The sequence below is a fragment of the Octopus bimaculoides genome, chromosome 15 (genome assembly GCF_046866305.1).
Source record: "Octopus bimaculoides isolate indiv1 chromosome 15, ASM4686630v1, whole genome shotgun sequence".
Lineage (NCBI taxonomy): Eukaryota > Metazoa > Mollusca > Cephalopoda > Octopoda > Octopodidae > Octopus > Octopus bimaculoides.
In genome coordinates this window covers 29,006,466-29,023,441 of record NC_142942.1, presented here as the reverse complement: position 1 = coordinate 29,023,441, position 16,976 = coordinate 29,006,466, and the positions used below count along the sequence as shown (strand labels likewise).

At 37.0% G+C, this 16,976-nt stretch overlaps 1 protein-coding gene across 1 annotated transcript in view; it reads left to right on the top strand.

Moving 5' to 3' along the window:
• The first annotated feature begins 2,155 nt into the window (after positions 1-2,155).
• LOC106874374 (charged multivesicular body protein 2b) overlaps positions 2,156-16,976 on the top strand; it is a 69,879-nt gene continuing 55,058 nt past the window's right edge. The window contains exon 1 of the mRNA XM_014922087.3: positions 2,156-2,355. Within this exon, the coding sequence (XP_014777573.1) occupies positions 2,319-2,355 (37 nt within the window). The 5' untranslated portion in view covers positions 2,156-2,318. The remainder of the gene's footprint in view (positions 2,356-16,976) is intronic.

The following is a 16,976-nucleotide window of genomic DNA, read 5'->3' as shown; positions in this document are numbered from 1 at the left end:
ATATGGCGGCGAGAGACATCAGTGGTACATTCCTATGCGATAAGTGGCAGGTCTGGTTGCGTAGACGAAGTCGCGAAGTGGAAAAGGAATACGTATTCACTGGTCAGAATTCGTCCGAGGTTCACCATTTTAGAATTGTGGTGTGTGCTGCGTCGGGTCACCATTTTAGATAGTCTGTGTTCCACATTGGGTTATCATTTTAGATGTCTGTGTTCCACGTCGAGTCACCATTTTAGATGGATCCACAACCATGATACCAATGCACCACCTAAACATGACTCTCTTCAGAAGGATGTAATATCATTTGACAGGAACACGGTATACAGAATATATATGAAACAAGGCTGTAACTTTAAATGTCTTTAATGCTGGCCACACGTATATATACACGCTGAGCGATAAATAGTTGATGAGTGGAGGCCATGATCTTCTCCTGTGCGTTGCATCCTGTCTGCTAGCTGGCGTGTGATGTCAGAGAGCCGACTAGATCACGTCTTTACGGTCTGACGTCTTGGTGAGAAAAGAGAAAGTCGTAAGGTCTCATATTAGAATCTCACACTCTAGCGCCATCTAGCGAGCTTGTTAAAAACCCACTGTTAAGGAAGGTAAGTACACCTACAGTCTTTATAACAGAGAACACTTCCTATCTGTTCCTCTCTTTTGTGTCAGCCAGACCAAGGAGCAGCACTCACTTTTGAGTCACCCATGGCCAAGAGCAGCACTTTCCTCGGCCGCAAGAAAGACGATGCTACCTTTATCCTTACTTCCTTTCTAGTCAACACTATCCATTCTTTACTTTTTCACTCTCAGACAACTTCTACACACTACCACGTACTAACTAGCGAGCCAGCCTTTTTCTACACTATCACTACAATCACTACTGTCTTTTTAACTACGTATTGGGCAAACGAATAAATGTATGTAAATAATATTTTTTCCTTCTTGGTGTTAATTCTTCGATGTTCACGTGAGAACCTTCAATCGTTACATCTACACGTTACATTTGGTAGTGGGCTACATCATATCGACCTGATATCACATCTCACATCCAGCCCGCTACACCAGTGACAAGTAAAGTGCAAGGTATCCGGTTAAGTAGAACAGCGGGTTTTATATACGAGTTAGCCTTCTCCGAGAGGGATGCCTTGAGAAAGATTAGGGTTCCTCATTTCCAGTAGGCTTATTGCGCTCTCGGGAACCAACCCGAATATTTTTATGTCTCGGCGTATACATACATGCACAGACAAAAATACCCTATTGTTGATGCTGAAATTCCAATGAAGGGGCCTTAGATTTAGGTTAGAAACCGACTCGGATCTATTCCATCTCAATCACAGATATTTGAATTAATATTTTTTTTAACTAAACAGTTTGAAACTTCGAATACTGGTAGAATTTCTCATGTAGAACACGGTTTACTCTGTGCGCTTTTGACAAAATTTCGTATTTTAGAAGTTATTTCGTGTTAAAGATGTCGTATATGGGTAATTTCAACCAATCAACGACGTATATTCGGTTGAAGAAAGCTACCGCTGTTTGCGATATTAATCGAAGAGGAACAACTTCCGGGTCATCTCTATTAAATGTCAGCACAGGTCCGCAGCTACCTTTTTTTTTTTGTTGACGTGTATGTAGTTTCAAAATGCCTTATTTTACAACTATGAGATGTATTGTAATTGTCATGATTTTATCTTACTATAATCAACAACAAACACATTTCGTCAATATAAAAGTCTTTATAACATCATCAAAACATGAAGGTAAAATAAAACAAATAGCGACTTATACACCGGAAAATACGGTAATTGTAGTGGCAGTGATAAGTTCACTCGCTGATTGCTAGTTGATAGTGTAGAAGAGAGGGAAAGAGTAAGGAATGCACGGTGCTGACTAGAAAGCAAGAAAGGATAAAGGTGGTATCGTCTTTGCACGACCCGGTGGTTGTTCCTATTCGATTACTATCACAAACAGCAGTAGATTTTTTCAACCGAATACACCTCGTTGATTGGTTGAAATTACCCAAATACGACATGGAATAAATCCACTGAGGACCGACTCTTTCTCTATTGGCAAGAAATTTTGAAATAAAACTGAACAATGACGGCAGACAGACAGACAGACAGACATACCGTACAAGGGAAATAATTAAACATACAGTTAGAATCCGACTATCTCCCTTGTTAGAAGCTAACTTCCGGTTTAGTCATAAGTCACTTGATGCAAGAACACTTTCGAAGTAATCAGTTCGGTTAGCTTCATGTATTTTATAATTCTTCATTAATTTATAATTTTTTGCCAGAAAGAAAAGTTTAAAAGCCATGTCTGGAATTTTCTCAAAGAAACCGACAATTCAACGTAAGTTATATTTTGCCCTGTTTGGCTTGTTGATTATTGAAGACAAGTCTGGACCAAATGACACGATTTTTTTTTCTGAAGTTGCGTTTGTTTTTGTTTTGTTTTCTCTTTTTTGATTCACTGGTTCTACTTATTTATTATTTTTTTTTATCTTTCAATTGTTTAGTGTAACATCAATCTTCATCCGATTTGAAATGATTTCCTAATGTAGCAGAAATTAATGGAAAAATTTCTAGAGAATTCAATTTACGAAAATAAAAATGAGGGCAATCTTTCGGTGGCACCTTGGGCAAGTGTCTTCTACTATAACCTCGGGCCGACCAAAGCTTTGTGAATGGATTTTGTAGACGGAAACTGAAAGAAGCCTGTCGTATATATGTATGTATATATATATATGTATGTCTGTGTATGTGTGTCTGTGTTTGTCCCCCCAACATCGCTTGACAACCGATGGTGTTGTGTTTACGTCCCCCTAACTTAGCGGTTTGGCAAAAGAGACCGATAGAATAAGTCCTGGGGTCGATTTACTCGACTAAAGGCGGTGCTCCAGCATGGCCACAGTCAAATGACTGAAACAAGTAAAAGAGTATATATATATATATATATATATATATATATATGTATACATATGTATATATGTATACATATATATATATATTTGTATACCTACATGTATACATATATATATATTTGTATACCTACATGTATACATATATATATATTTGTATACATACATATATATATATAGATATATATACATACATATATATATATAGATATATATACACATATATATATATATATATATATATATATATATATATATATATATATATATATATATACATACATATATATACATACATATCTATATATACATACATATCTATATATACATACATACAAACATACATACATACATATATATATATATATATATATATATAGTGGTGGGCACCACTATATATATATATATATATATATATATATATATATATAGTGGTGGGCACCACTATATATATATATATATATACATATATATATATATATATATATATAGTGGTGGGCACCACTATATATATATATATATATATATATAGTGGTGGGCACCAAAGTGAAAGGAAAACAACTGTCGAGCAGTTGTACAAGTGAACTAGTCATTATTTTGTCGATGTACTTATTTACATTTCAAGGGAGGACACTCATTATACTACTTGGTGCGCTGTTTTAATTTTCCGAATTAATTGACAAATAACATGTCAATTCATTTGTATTTACTTGAGTGTTCGGACGCTTGAAAACAAGTGTCTTTCTAAATATCCGTCTTCCCGTTTTTTAGGGGACTCTTTGGATAATATAAACATGGGTATATTATGCTTTAAAAGTAAAAGATTGGATGGCCATGTGTGGAGTGCCTCTACCATCAGTGTGCTGGATCAGAGCTGACTAAACAACAAAAACTAAGGGTCAGAGTTTGTTTGTTTGTATGTTAGCCAACAGCCCTTTTTTCTTTTCTTTTTATTTAGGCAGATTGTCATTTCTCGAAAAATATGTTTTATCGTAATTAAAATAATACCTGTTTTTCTATGCATTTAAAATCGATATTTGTGTATATGATTGGAAATATTGCTGTTACTATTTTCAGCATGTTGGATCACAGCTGTACATACCATCGCCACCCCCGCCCACGAATCTGTCACTGGTTATAGTTGTTTAGCCCTCAGGTTAGTTCAGATCTAGCAGACCTATGGCTAGTGCTAGGGTTCAATGAAATCGCAACAGTTGGTGCAAACCGGTTATCAAAATTATACAAGTTGGTAGGAATGGTTCTGGGCATCTCTTGCCTCCCCACTCTATGGAAACCAAATGACTATAAACTCATTGGAGAAAGAAACTAACAGAATGTTTTCACTTCTGCAGCTAAAGGAAATCAGTTTTAGGTGACCAACTTCGTCTTCAGGGGAGGGATTAAAATCTACTTAACAAATATCAATGGCACTAATTTGAACAAATCACACTCAAACATTTTTCTAATCTGATCCTATGCTGTACCAAAATATAATCAGCTACCAAAGTGATCCTTTACAAAAAAATAAAATAAAACTCCAAGCTTTAAAAATTCCTTGATAAGCAAGTGGCCATACTCTTCAAGTTCTTTGATAGAATTTCCTGTATGTATGTACTTCATTTTGATTACATTTTTTTGGCAAGCTGGCAAAATCATTAGAGCATTATAAAAAATACTTTGTGATATTTCTTCAGGCTTTTCACTCTCTTTGTTCAAACCCTGCCTTCCTTATTTTTGTGATCTTGGGGTAAATGGCATCAACTTAACCCCACCCCTACACAATTGCTGGGCTTGTCCCTAAATTAGAAACCATTATTAATATTTGAATTTGCATTTAGCTACAAGCAAATTTTACTTTGACATTTCCAAAACAACTCATTAATTTTTTTTTTGTCTACTTGTATTTGAGCATTTACCAAAAGGATTATTAAACTACAAGGAATATTTGTAAAAAAAATCATAATTCAAGATATTTTCTCTTAATTTCCCTAAAACAAACACTCAGTTTCTTTGCCTACACAAATTCTAGCATATTACTGAAAACTTATTGAACTAGTAGTTTTTTTTTCAATATGCATTATACTTTAGTGGAATTAAAAAAAAAAAAACAACTTTCTTTTTCAATTCTTTGACAATAATTTTCATAACTTCATATTTGACTTTATTCATATTTCTAGATGATTATTGATATTTATATTTCCATTTGGTTAGGTGTAAATTTTACCTTGAAATTCTCCAAAACAACTTTTAAAGTACTTCCTTTTTTTTTTTTTTTTACTCAGTTTAACATTTGTATATTTAGTAAATAGCTGTTATAATAAATGAAATGAGCAATTCTATTCATTTAATGCCAAGATTTTATTTGTTCCAGTGTGACATAATCAACAACTCTCTAATCAAAAAATGTAATAGCTTTTACATGGAACTCATCATCATCATCATTTAACATCTGCTTTCCATGCTGGTATGGGTTGGACAGTTTGACTGAAAACTGGTGAGCTGGGGAGCTACTCTAGATTCCAATCTGGTTTGGCCTGGTTTCTACAGCTGGATGCCCTTTCTAACGCCAATCACTCCAAAAGTGTAATGGGTGCGTTTTACATGTCACCAGCACGGGGGCCAATCAACCGGCATTCGCATCAGCCATGGCTATGATTTCACTTGGCTTCACAAGTCTTCTCAAGCACAGCATATAGCCCAATGTTTGAGAGGTGATTTTTACGAGCCAGTTACATGACACTGGCATTGGCCATGGTTACATACAACCTCACTTGGCTTGACAAGTCTTCTCAAGCACAGCATATCGCCAAAAGTCTTGGTCTCTTGTCATTGCTTCCATGAGGCCCAACATTCGAAGATCATGCTTCATCACCTCGTCCCATATCTTCTTGGGTCTACCTCTTCCACAGATTCCTTCTACTGTTAGAGTGTGGCACTTCACATAGTTGTCCTCGTCCATACACATCACATGACCATATCAGTGTAGTTGTCTCTCTTGCACACTGCATCTGATGCCTCTTATGCCCAGCTTTTCGCTCGAGATGCTTACACTCTGTCATACATGTACACTGATGTTACACATCCAGCAAAGCATACTAGCTTCATTTCTTACAAGCCTGCACATTTCCACGGCAGTTACAACCTTGGTTTCACTGCCACGTAGCATGGCTACTCACACACAGGCATCATACAATCTGCCTTTCGCTGTGAGAGAGTGGCTCTTTGTTACCAGCAGAGGTAAGAGCTCTCTGAACTTTGCCCAACCTATTCTTAATCTAGCAGCTACACTCTTGGTTTCCTCTGCACCTACCCACCCCCCGCACTACTGACTTGGTCACCTAGGTAACAGAAGCTATCAACTACTTCTTGTTTTCTCCCCTAACATTTGATGGAATTCATTTTCTGTACATTTTTAGTGTTAATTGTACCTGTGCACCTACCACACAAAGACTATTTTCCCTGTTAACCTTCTTCTGACATTGCTGCACCTCTTATGTGTCCATAGCTTACATCAGATACATCTTATGGAGTTTCTACCTATGCCTTTTCTACAGAAGGGATTTGTGATTTATCTGCTCTCCTACTTATCAAGATTTTGGTTTTTGCTAAGACTAACTCTAAGGCCTTTTGATTCTAGACATTTCTTCCATGTCAAAATTTCTTTAGTTCTGATAGTGATTCAGCTATAAGAACAAAATCGTCAGCATAGAGGAGCTCCCAGGGGCGGCCTGTCTTAAATTCCTCTGTTATTGCATAGAGGATTATGATTAACAAGAGGGGGCTGAGAACTGATCCTTGGTGAAACCCTACTTGTACCCTAAATTTATCACTATACTCGTTGCTAACTTTCGCCTTTCTGACAGCATGCCTGCACATGCTTTGTACAGCTCTCACCAACCACTTGTCTATCCCTAGCTTCTGCATTGCTCACCAGATAAGAGAGTGGGGGACTCTGTCTATACCACCATATTTTCCCTTCTGTTAACCATGAAATGAATGTTCATTCAATAATTTGCCATGAAGGGCATATGTGGCATTGAAATATTTTCACAATGTTTTTTGCAGCTTGGACTACGACAACGAAGCACCAGCAAAAATTATGAACTTTTTAAGAAAAATTCCAAAAACTGATTTGAGGCAAAATCATGTTGAAAGAAAACTTTTAGCAAGTTCAGCAAGCAATAACCTTTGAAAGCAAGAATTGATTCTTCAATGTTAAGACAGACTGCTGGAGTATGAAACAGGCTATGGGAATCAAGAAAATAATAAGATGGATCAATCATTATCTACAAGAAACTTAGCTTTGATCACTTCACAATATTTGAGTTCCTAACCTTTAAGGGAATCCCAATTTCAAAGAAATGGAGAAGATGCAATGTTGAAGTATGAGGGAAAAAGGAAATTGTCTAGCAGGTGTCTCTGAAAAACAATTAACGATTATTTTTCATCAGGAACTTATATATCTGTAATGTAAGTGAAGAACTACAGACAGAATGATGTTAGAAAAGCTGAAACAAGTAAAAGAGTATTATATATATAGGCACAGGAGTGGCTGTGTGGTAAGTGGCTTGCTTACTAACCACATGGTTTTGGGTTCATTCCCACTACGTGGCATCTTGGGCTAGTGTCTTTTACTATAGCCTTGGGCCGACCAAATCCTTGTGAGTGGATTTGGTAGACGGAAACTGAAAGAAGCCCGTCGTATATATGTATATATATATGTATGTTTGTGTGTCTGTGTGGGATAATGTGACTCTTCCACCTTTATTCAAGAGTGTATGATTAATTATCTCCCTTGTGGTACAAAATAATTTAAGTGCAGGAATATTTTGTTGTCAGGACGTTTTTACCTGATTTACAGTTTTTTTGTTTTTGATATACCGAATCCAAAACGGGAATTCATTTTTTAGCATCACGTCTAGATTTCGAGATGAACCCAACCCCCAATCATTAGGAGGTGATGTGCATAATCTTTAAGATGGTCGGTTTTCTCCTGAGGCAACAAAGTGGATACAGCAAATATCCATGATTTTTATGTGTTGGACAGCAAAGCAAGGGAAAAGCATTGGGTAATCTAAGAATGGACTGCTGCAAATATTAGTTCTAGGGTCTTTTAATGTAGTTGAAGAGCCTTTAGATTGATTAGGAAAAAGCATCCTACCTTCACTCCATATCAAACTTGGCATTATGAAGCAGTTTATTATAGCTCTGGATAAAGATGGACCATGCTTTCACTATATCTGCACCACAATTCCTGTATGAGCTGGGAAAATATAAAAGATGGAGTATTTGATGGGCCTCAAATCAGAAAATTGATGAAAGATAGAAACTTTGTAAATTCATTGAAATGGCTGCACGGAATTCATTCATAACAGTTGTAAATGACTTTCTGGGCAACGAGAAAGCAGTCAACTTATGCTGAAATAGTCAACAACTTGCTGAACTCTCAAACTTAGGAAAATATATGAACATAAAGCTGCACTATCTCCATAGTCACTTTGATAAATTCCCCCAAAATAGGAAATGCCAGAAATGAACTTGCATGCATCCAGAGCAAGTGCAGCAGGACAGAGAACAAAGTGACCCACACTACATGTTTCCTAGAGATATTGAAAACCAACGGGTACCCTATATCCATTGTAAATCAGCTTAAGTACCCAAGACGATAAACACACCAAACTCACAGAAAACCCAGCAACACATGCTTCCTTAAGACACTCCATTTTAGCAAGAGGATAACTACAGCCGTCTGAAGAGCCATAAGAAGAGAAGGACTAGACACACAACTAGCCTGCTCCAGCCTCTCTCTACGAAGACACCTCACAAAGAAATGAGCAAGGACAGCAATCAATGCCCACTAGCAAACTGCCCTATCTGTGACACAGATTTATGCCAACGGGTAAATGTTGTGTATAGAATACAATGCAATAAGCTCTGTTCTATGTGGGTAGTACAACAAGACTGTTACACATTCGCATCAAAGAACATCTAAACACAAGAGCCTCCTCTTTCAGAAAACATCTAGACAGATGCCAGAACACCAACAAAAGCATAACAGTCACAGTTGAGGCCAATGAAAAAAATTGGGGTAATATAAGAATTAAGGAAGCTTTACTCATAGACACACTAGGGCCCCAAATTAACAACAGGTTGGAGGTAATCAGTCAATATATTATTTAGCTACAGCTGGTTGCATGTTGGTTCATTTTTGATAACATGCTCATGTATTGTTTATAAAAAGAAAGAAAAAAATAAAAGGAAACTGCATGTATAATACATAACTTAGAAGCAGCGCTACAGATGTACCAACACACACGAGATTGAAATATAGCCGACCTCACACACTTCTCATGAGGAATTCCAGAAGGAGCTTCGTGTGACCACTACAGAGACACTTCCAGAAAAGAAAAAAACGTTGGAAAACCAAATATAGCTGTGACTTGATCAATTCCTAGGAATATCTGAAGAAGGAATTTTTGTATTGCGGAATATTATATCAGACTATAGATGATTAAATTATAACAGTTATTATAGTACATTGTTGTGCCATTCAAAGCACATTATATTTTATATATATATATATATATATATATATATATATATATGTGTGTGTGTGTGTGTGTGTGTGTGTGTGTATGCATATATATGTAGATATATGTATATATATATATATATATGTATGCATACATATGTATATATGTAGATATATATCATCATCATCATCATCATTTAACGTCCGCTTTCCATGCTAGCATGGGTTGGACGACTTGACTGAGGACTGGTGAAACCGGATGGCAACACCAGGCTCCAATCTAAATTTGGCAGAGTTTCTACAGCTGTGCCAAATTTAGATTGGAGCCTGGTGTTGCCATCCGGTTTATATATATATATATATATATATATACTTGTGTATATAAAAGTGACCAGTAACTGGTCTGTTAATATGCTAGAAAAAGATCACTTAAAATATCGAATTTTTACCTTATTATGTTAATTAACCATAATCACATTACTCAAAGTTGGTAAATTCAAAGCAGAAATTATTTTCTGCAGAGATATTTCCGGATTCAGCGCGCCAAAACTAAGACTTTTGAATTTTAATCTTTATAATAGATAGAATCACGTGCACGTTTTCACTGGTTGGAGACAACTAGCACGAGATTCTGTTCGATTATAATAATATCGGCAATTTGTACTGATGATAAATAGATACTTTAATTTGGAGGTATTGATTTTGAAACTATAGTCTATGGATAACCGAGGTATTTATAATTTTCACTGGTCTCGCCCGCCTGTTTTTGCTCCGCTGAATCTTTCTTTGAGAATTTTTTAAGTGATCTTTTTCTAGCATATTAACAGACCAGTTACTGGTCATTTTTATATACACAAGTACTATAATCCCTTTAGGATCTTGAAAATTTTTTTTTCCTGAACCTTCTGATTCTTTTAATGTGCTAGTTTCCTGGTATTAAATTGATATTAATTAATATCGAATTTTTACCCTATTATGTTAAATATATATATATATATGTATATACATATATATATATATATATATATATATATATATATATATATATATATATTACTCTTTTACTTGTTTCAGTCATTTGACTGCAGCCATGCTGGAGCACCGCCTTTAGTTGAACAAATCGACCCCAGGACTTATTTTTGTAAGCCTAGTACTTATTCTATTGGTTTCTTACGCCAAACCACTAAGTTACGGGACATAAACACACCAACATCAGTTGTCAAGTGATGTTAGGGGGACAAATACAGACACACAAACACACACACACACACACACACACACATATATATATATACATATATACGACAGGCTTCTTTCAGTTTCCCTCTACCAGATCTACTCACAAGGCTTTGGTCGGCCAGAGACTATAGTAGAAGTCACTTGCCCAAGGTGTCACACAGTAGGACTGAACCTGAAACAATGTGGTTGTTAAGCAAACTACTTACCACACAGCCACTCCTGTGCTTGTATATATAAATAAAAAATACAAAAATGGGGCAAAAACGCAAAACATCCAGACAGTTAATTGATACAAAAAAAGGACAACAAAACATCCAAACAGACGATACAAAGAAAACAAGGACAGGTCATTCGGAGTTTTCTTTCCTCAATCGAGTTCCAGATTATCTTTGCAATTTCAGCTGATCATACTCGAGATTGCTCCAATCTGGTGAACCCCAAGAAACTAAACTAAGAGCACTAAATTCCTTGAAAGGAAGCAGCAAATGTATACAAAAACAAGGATGGAAAGGAAAAAAACAGATAAATGGTACACAAATACAAATAACTACATTAACAAGGGCTGTTTTTCAACTAATGATGAATAATATTAAGCTGTTGCTTGTGGAAGTAAAGCCTTATGGCAGGGACATAAGATTTGACAGGCACAGGGAGGAATATAGATGTTGCATGGATGGTAGTCGAACCAGAAAAGAAAGCTCAGGCTTGGCCGAACACCGGTCACATGGGGCGAGAAGAAAGAGAGGTAGAGGCAGAGGAATAGAAGAATTAAGGATGGGCGAGAAAACAAATGAAAGGGACAGAGTGAAGTGAAAGAGGAGGGAAGGTGAGCATGAAGGGAAGGTGAGCATGAAGGAAATGTGAGAGAGGGGGTACGAAAGAACAAAGAATGGAATGAACGAAGTAAGTGTGAAGTGACTGAAAGAATAGAAAGAATAATAGAGTTGTACAAAATTTAGATATATATTTATACTTACATATAAGAGAACAAAATGTACATGTGCCACTATATTTTTATATATTAAAATGCAAAAATGAGACAAAAACGCAAAACATCCAGACAGTAAGGTGATACAAAAAGAGACAACGAAACATCCAGACAGATGATACAAAGCAAACAACGACGGGTCATTCAGAGTTTTCTTTCCTCAGTCGTGTTCCAGATTATCTTTGCAATTTCGGCTGGATATACTCGAGATTACTCCAATCTGGCTAGCCCCAAGGAAAAACTAAGCTAAGAGCACTAGATTCCTTGAAAGAAAGCAGCGAATGTATACGAAGACAAGGCCGGAAAAAAAGTGGATAAATGGTACACAAATACAAATAACAGGATATTAACAATGGGTGTCTTTCGACTAAGGATAAATTAAATTAAGCTGGCATGTGTGGAAGTAAAGCCTTAGGGCAGAGACATAAGATTTGACAGGTACAGGGAGGAATATAAATGTTGCACAGATGGTAGTCGAACCAAGAAAAAAAGATCAGGCTTGGCTGAACACCGGTCATGGGTGAGATATATATATATATATATATCGTTAGAAAATATCATTATAGGTATAAATATACCATAAACAATTATAGAAGAATGGAGGAGAAAAAGATGTTGAATCAAAATTAGATTTAATACAAAAATAGGCTTCAATACATACGCGCGTTTCAAAGGACAATGCAAATATGTAAGAAAAAATTTTAATCATGGTAATTATAATTAAATTTATACATTGTCATTTTCATCAGTGTGAGTAATTTTTGTAAGGACATGAAAAAAGGTTTAATAAAATAAAGTAAATTAAAATAAGATACTATAAGGGAGAATATAAATGGGATAATAGGGGAAAAAATCGGATATTTGAAAGCAAGTTGTAAAAGGGGAAAAATAACAGTAAGAGACAAAAGAGAAAAAAAGACAGACATATCAATGTGTATGCATGTCTGTATGCGGTAAACTATGACATAAGAATAGGAATAAAAATTTAACGGATATGTTTAAAAAAATGGTAACAGATCGACACAAAGTATAATAAACAGGGCCATGTGTGTATAGTAGAATATAACATAACAGGTGGACTAGTAGAAAAAAAATCATAGAGAGTTGTACATATAAATATTGAAAAACGAAAAAATATGTATTTGACACAAGGCTAAAAAGTGATAGGCAAGACTATGTTTGAAAAAAGTTACAATATTAAAGTAAAAATGTACATTCATGCAGAGAAAAAAAAACAAAGAGAACTTAAGAAGGAAAAAATATCAATGTTTTTTCCTTGTTAAGTTCTTCTATCCCTTTGCCTCTACCATTCTCCTCTCTTTCCATGTGACCAGTGTTCAGCCAAGCCTGACCTTTCTTTCTTGGTTCGACTGCCATCCGTGCAACATCTATATTCTTTCCCATGCCTGTCATCTCTTATGTCCCTGCCCTAAGGCTTTACTTCCACACATGCCAGCTTAATTTCATTCGTCCTTAGTCGAAAGACACTTGTTGTTGATGTCCTGTTATTTGTATTTGTGTACCATTTCTCCATTTTTTTCCATCCTTGTTTTCGTACTCAATTTCTCTAATAGAGCAAGAAGAGGGAAAGAGTCCATGTTGCTGCTATTGTAGCTAAGAATATACTACACTTCTAAGAACTGTATGAAGTTTGTAGAGGATTGTGGTTCATTTTTAATTTATTAATCTTTTTTTATCAACTACCAAATCTAAGGCTAGAGGACAGTGTCTGTTTAGAATGGAGGGCAGACGTGAGTTGACAGTTTATAGTTGGGTATGGTCATAAATATTGTCAGGATTTTAGGATTTGTATAAGTAACTGTCTATAAAGGAGGCTGGGTAGGGAAGACTCCAAATCAAGATGTTAATTACCAGTTGAAGGGGCAAGATGCTATTAAAACTTATGATGTTAATACAGAGGCAATTATCATGGGGTACTAAGGATGATTGTATATAAACAATATTATGTTGTATAAAGATAAAATTTAAGATTACTAAAAATGATATTATAACCAAAATAGATAAAATGTGTATATATACCAATTTTCAACATTAGAAAGGGAAGATTACATAGAATTAGTTTAATATTCATTCCTGTACTTAATTATTCACTTCTTAGGTGGTTTCTATAAAGATTGCTCTGGGTATTTATTTATGGAATACTGGGGCGATAAATCATGCTATCTTTATATTGATTATAAGCTAAGAATCAGAAAAAAATCGGAAAAAATAAGTCGTGCACAGGTTATATTAATGTGTCCAACTGATTAAAAATTCTATCTATTTATGCAGCTGAAGATAGCCCTGCATTTAAATTGATGTAATGATTGCATTATTCAATTAAATGGAGCTGTTTGAAACAATCGTACTGAATCACTTCTTAGGCTTGGAAGGACTGGAAGAATGGAGGTAGCAGGGAATTGTATCAGACTGCCAGAAGGGAGGCTAGGCGACAGGTTTATTTAGCCAGAGGGAAGCAGATAAGAACAAATTTGCCAATGTTCTGTGTGTGAGGACCAAAGACTTGAAGTATTTCGTGTTGCAAGACAGTGTGTGAGAGAGAATCGTGATGTCGTAGGAGAGAAATGTGTCCACATGGATGATGGTACACTTGCACTAAACAAGGCAGCAAAGAAAGAGGTTTGGAGATACCACTACGAAAGGTTGCTCAATAAAGAGAATGAATGGGAGAAAGAGAGTCTGCCGAATGTCAACCCAACAGAGGGACCAGCTATCCTAATTGACAGTACCATGGTAGATAAATAAATTAAGAGTATGAAGACAGGAAAGGACCCCAGCCCATCAGGAATCACTGCAAAGATGCTCAAAATATCTGGCAGTGTCAGCTATAGCCTAGTCACCCGTATAGTTAACCAGGTGAAGGAGTCATACCCAATGACTGGTGTAGCAGCACCATAATCAACTGTTACAAAGGTAAAGGTGACGCTTTAGACACAAACAGTTACAGAGGTATCAAGTTGTTGGACCAGGTAATGAAGGTCACGGAGAGGGTCATAGCCCAAATAATTAGGGAGAGAGTCAGCTTAAATGAGATGCAGTTTGGATTCGTGCCAGGGAAAAGCACCACTGATGCTATATTTCTGGTAAGACAGCTGCAGGAGAAATACTTAGCCAAAGATAAACCTTTGTACCTGGCTTTCGTTGACATGGAAGCCTTTGATCCCCTGATCCCTCATCTGGTGGTCAATGAGGAAACTAGGGATAGATGAATGGTTAGTGAGAGCTGTGCAAGCCATGTACAGGAATGCTGTCAATAAGGTGAGGGTTGGCAACGAGTACAGTGAAGAATTCTGGGTAGAGGTAGGGGTCCACCAAAGTTCAGTCCTCAGCCCCCTCCTATTTGTCATAGTCCTCCAGGCAATAACACAGGAATTCAAGACAGGTTGACTCTGGGAGCTCCTCTATGCTGATGAACTTGCTCTAATTACTGAGTCACTATCAGAACTAGAGGAGAAGTTTCAGGTGTGGAAGCAAAGATTAGAATCAAAGGGCTTTAGGTTCAAGTTAGCTAAAACCAAAGTCCTAATAAGTAGAAAGGTAGACAAACCACAAACCCCTTCAGGTAGATGGCCTTGCTTGATCTGTAGAAAAGGCGTAGGTAGAAATTCTATAAGATATACCCAGTGTAAGCTATGGACACATAAGAGGTGCAGCAATATCAAAGGAAGGCTAACTAGCAAGATTGTTTTTGTACGTGTCAGATGCTCAGGAGCAATAAACACTGAAAATGTGCAGAGAACAACTTCTGCCACATTCCAGGGAGAAAAGCTAGACATAGTTGATAGCTTCCGCTATCTAAGTGACCAAGTTAGTAGTGGGGGAGGGTGCACTGAAAGTGTAGCTGCTAGAATAAGAATAGCCTGGGCAAAGTTCAGAGAGCTCTTACCTCTGCTGGTGACAAAGGACCTCTCGCTCAGAGTAAAAGGTAGACTGTATGGCGCATGTGTGCGAACAGCCATGCTACATGGCAGTGAAACATGGGCCGTGACTGCTGAGGACATGCATAAGCTCACAAGGAATGAATCCAGTATGCTCCAATGGATGTGTAATGTCAGTGTGCATACTCAACAGAGTGGAAGTACCTTGAGAGAAAAGTTGAACCTAAGAAGCATCAGTTGTGGTGTGCAAGAGAGACGACTGCACTGGTATGGTCATTTGGTGAGAATGGATGAGGATAGCTGTGTGAAAAAGTGCCACACCCTAGCAGTTGAGGGAACCTGTGGAAGAGGTAGACCCAGGAAGACCTGGGATGAGGTGGTGAAACACAACCATCGAACATTAGGCCTCACTGAGGCGATGACTTGTGACCGAGACCTTTGGAAATATGCTGTGTGTGAGAAGACCCGGCAAGACAAGTGAGACCATAACTCATCGCCTTTACCAGGGGTGTAGCCAGCCCACTTATGCATACCTTTCCTTCATTGGACACTAAACTCTGCTTGTGAAGACTAGTTGAGGCAAGTGAAATCAAAATCAAACCAAATTCAACGACTGGTACCCATGCCAACCTTCCTTCATTGGACACTAAATTCTGATTGTGAAGACCTGTTGGGGCAAGCGAAATCAAACTTGAACCAAATTCAATGACTGGCACCCATGCCAGTGGAGCGCTGACAGCACCATTCGAGCGTGGTCGTTGTCAGTGCCACTGGACTGGCTCCTGTGCAGGTGGCACATAAAAAACACCATTTGAGCGTGGCCGCTGCCAGTACTGCCTGACTGGCCCTTGTGCTGGTGGCATGTAAAAGCACTCACAACACACTTGGAGTGGTTGGCGTTAGGAAGGGCATCCAGCTGTAGAAACTCTGCCAGATCAGATTGGAGCCTGGTGCAGCCATCTGGTTTGCCAGTCCTCAGTCAAATCGTCCAACCCATGCTAGCATGGAAAGTGGACGATGATGATGATATATATATATATATATATATATACATACACACACACAACTTTCAACAGAGTAACAGTCATATATACAACTTGAACAGACAAACATATCAATACATAAACATGTTTACATGTACATACAAGTCACTTATTAAATTTCATGCCTCTCTTGTCCAATAAACACTGAATTAAACTTGCAAAGCTGTTCATTTTCTCCTTTCAATTTTTAATGTTTATTTTAGCAAGTTACCAAACTACCCTAACCCTAACCCAGCTAAAATGGTAATGACAAATTTTTAAGCTTGTTTGACATTTTATAAGTGTGAAAGGGATTAAAATTTCGATACTCCATATCAAAGGTTCTGACAAGAATAGGCAGAAAATCAGAGCT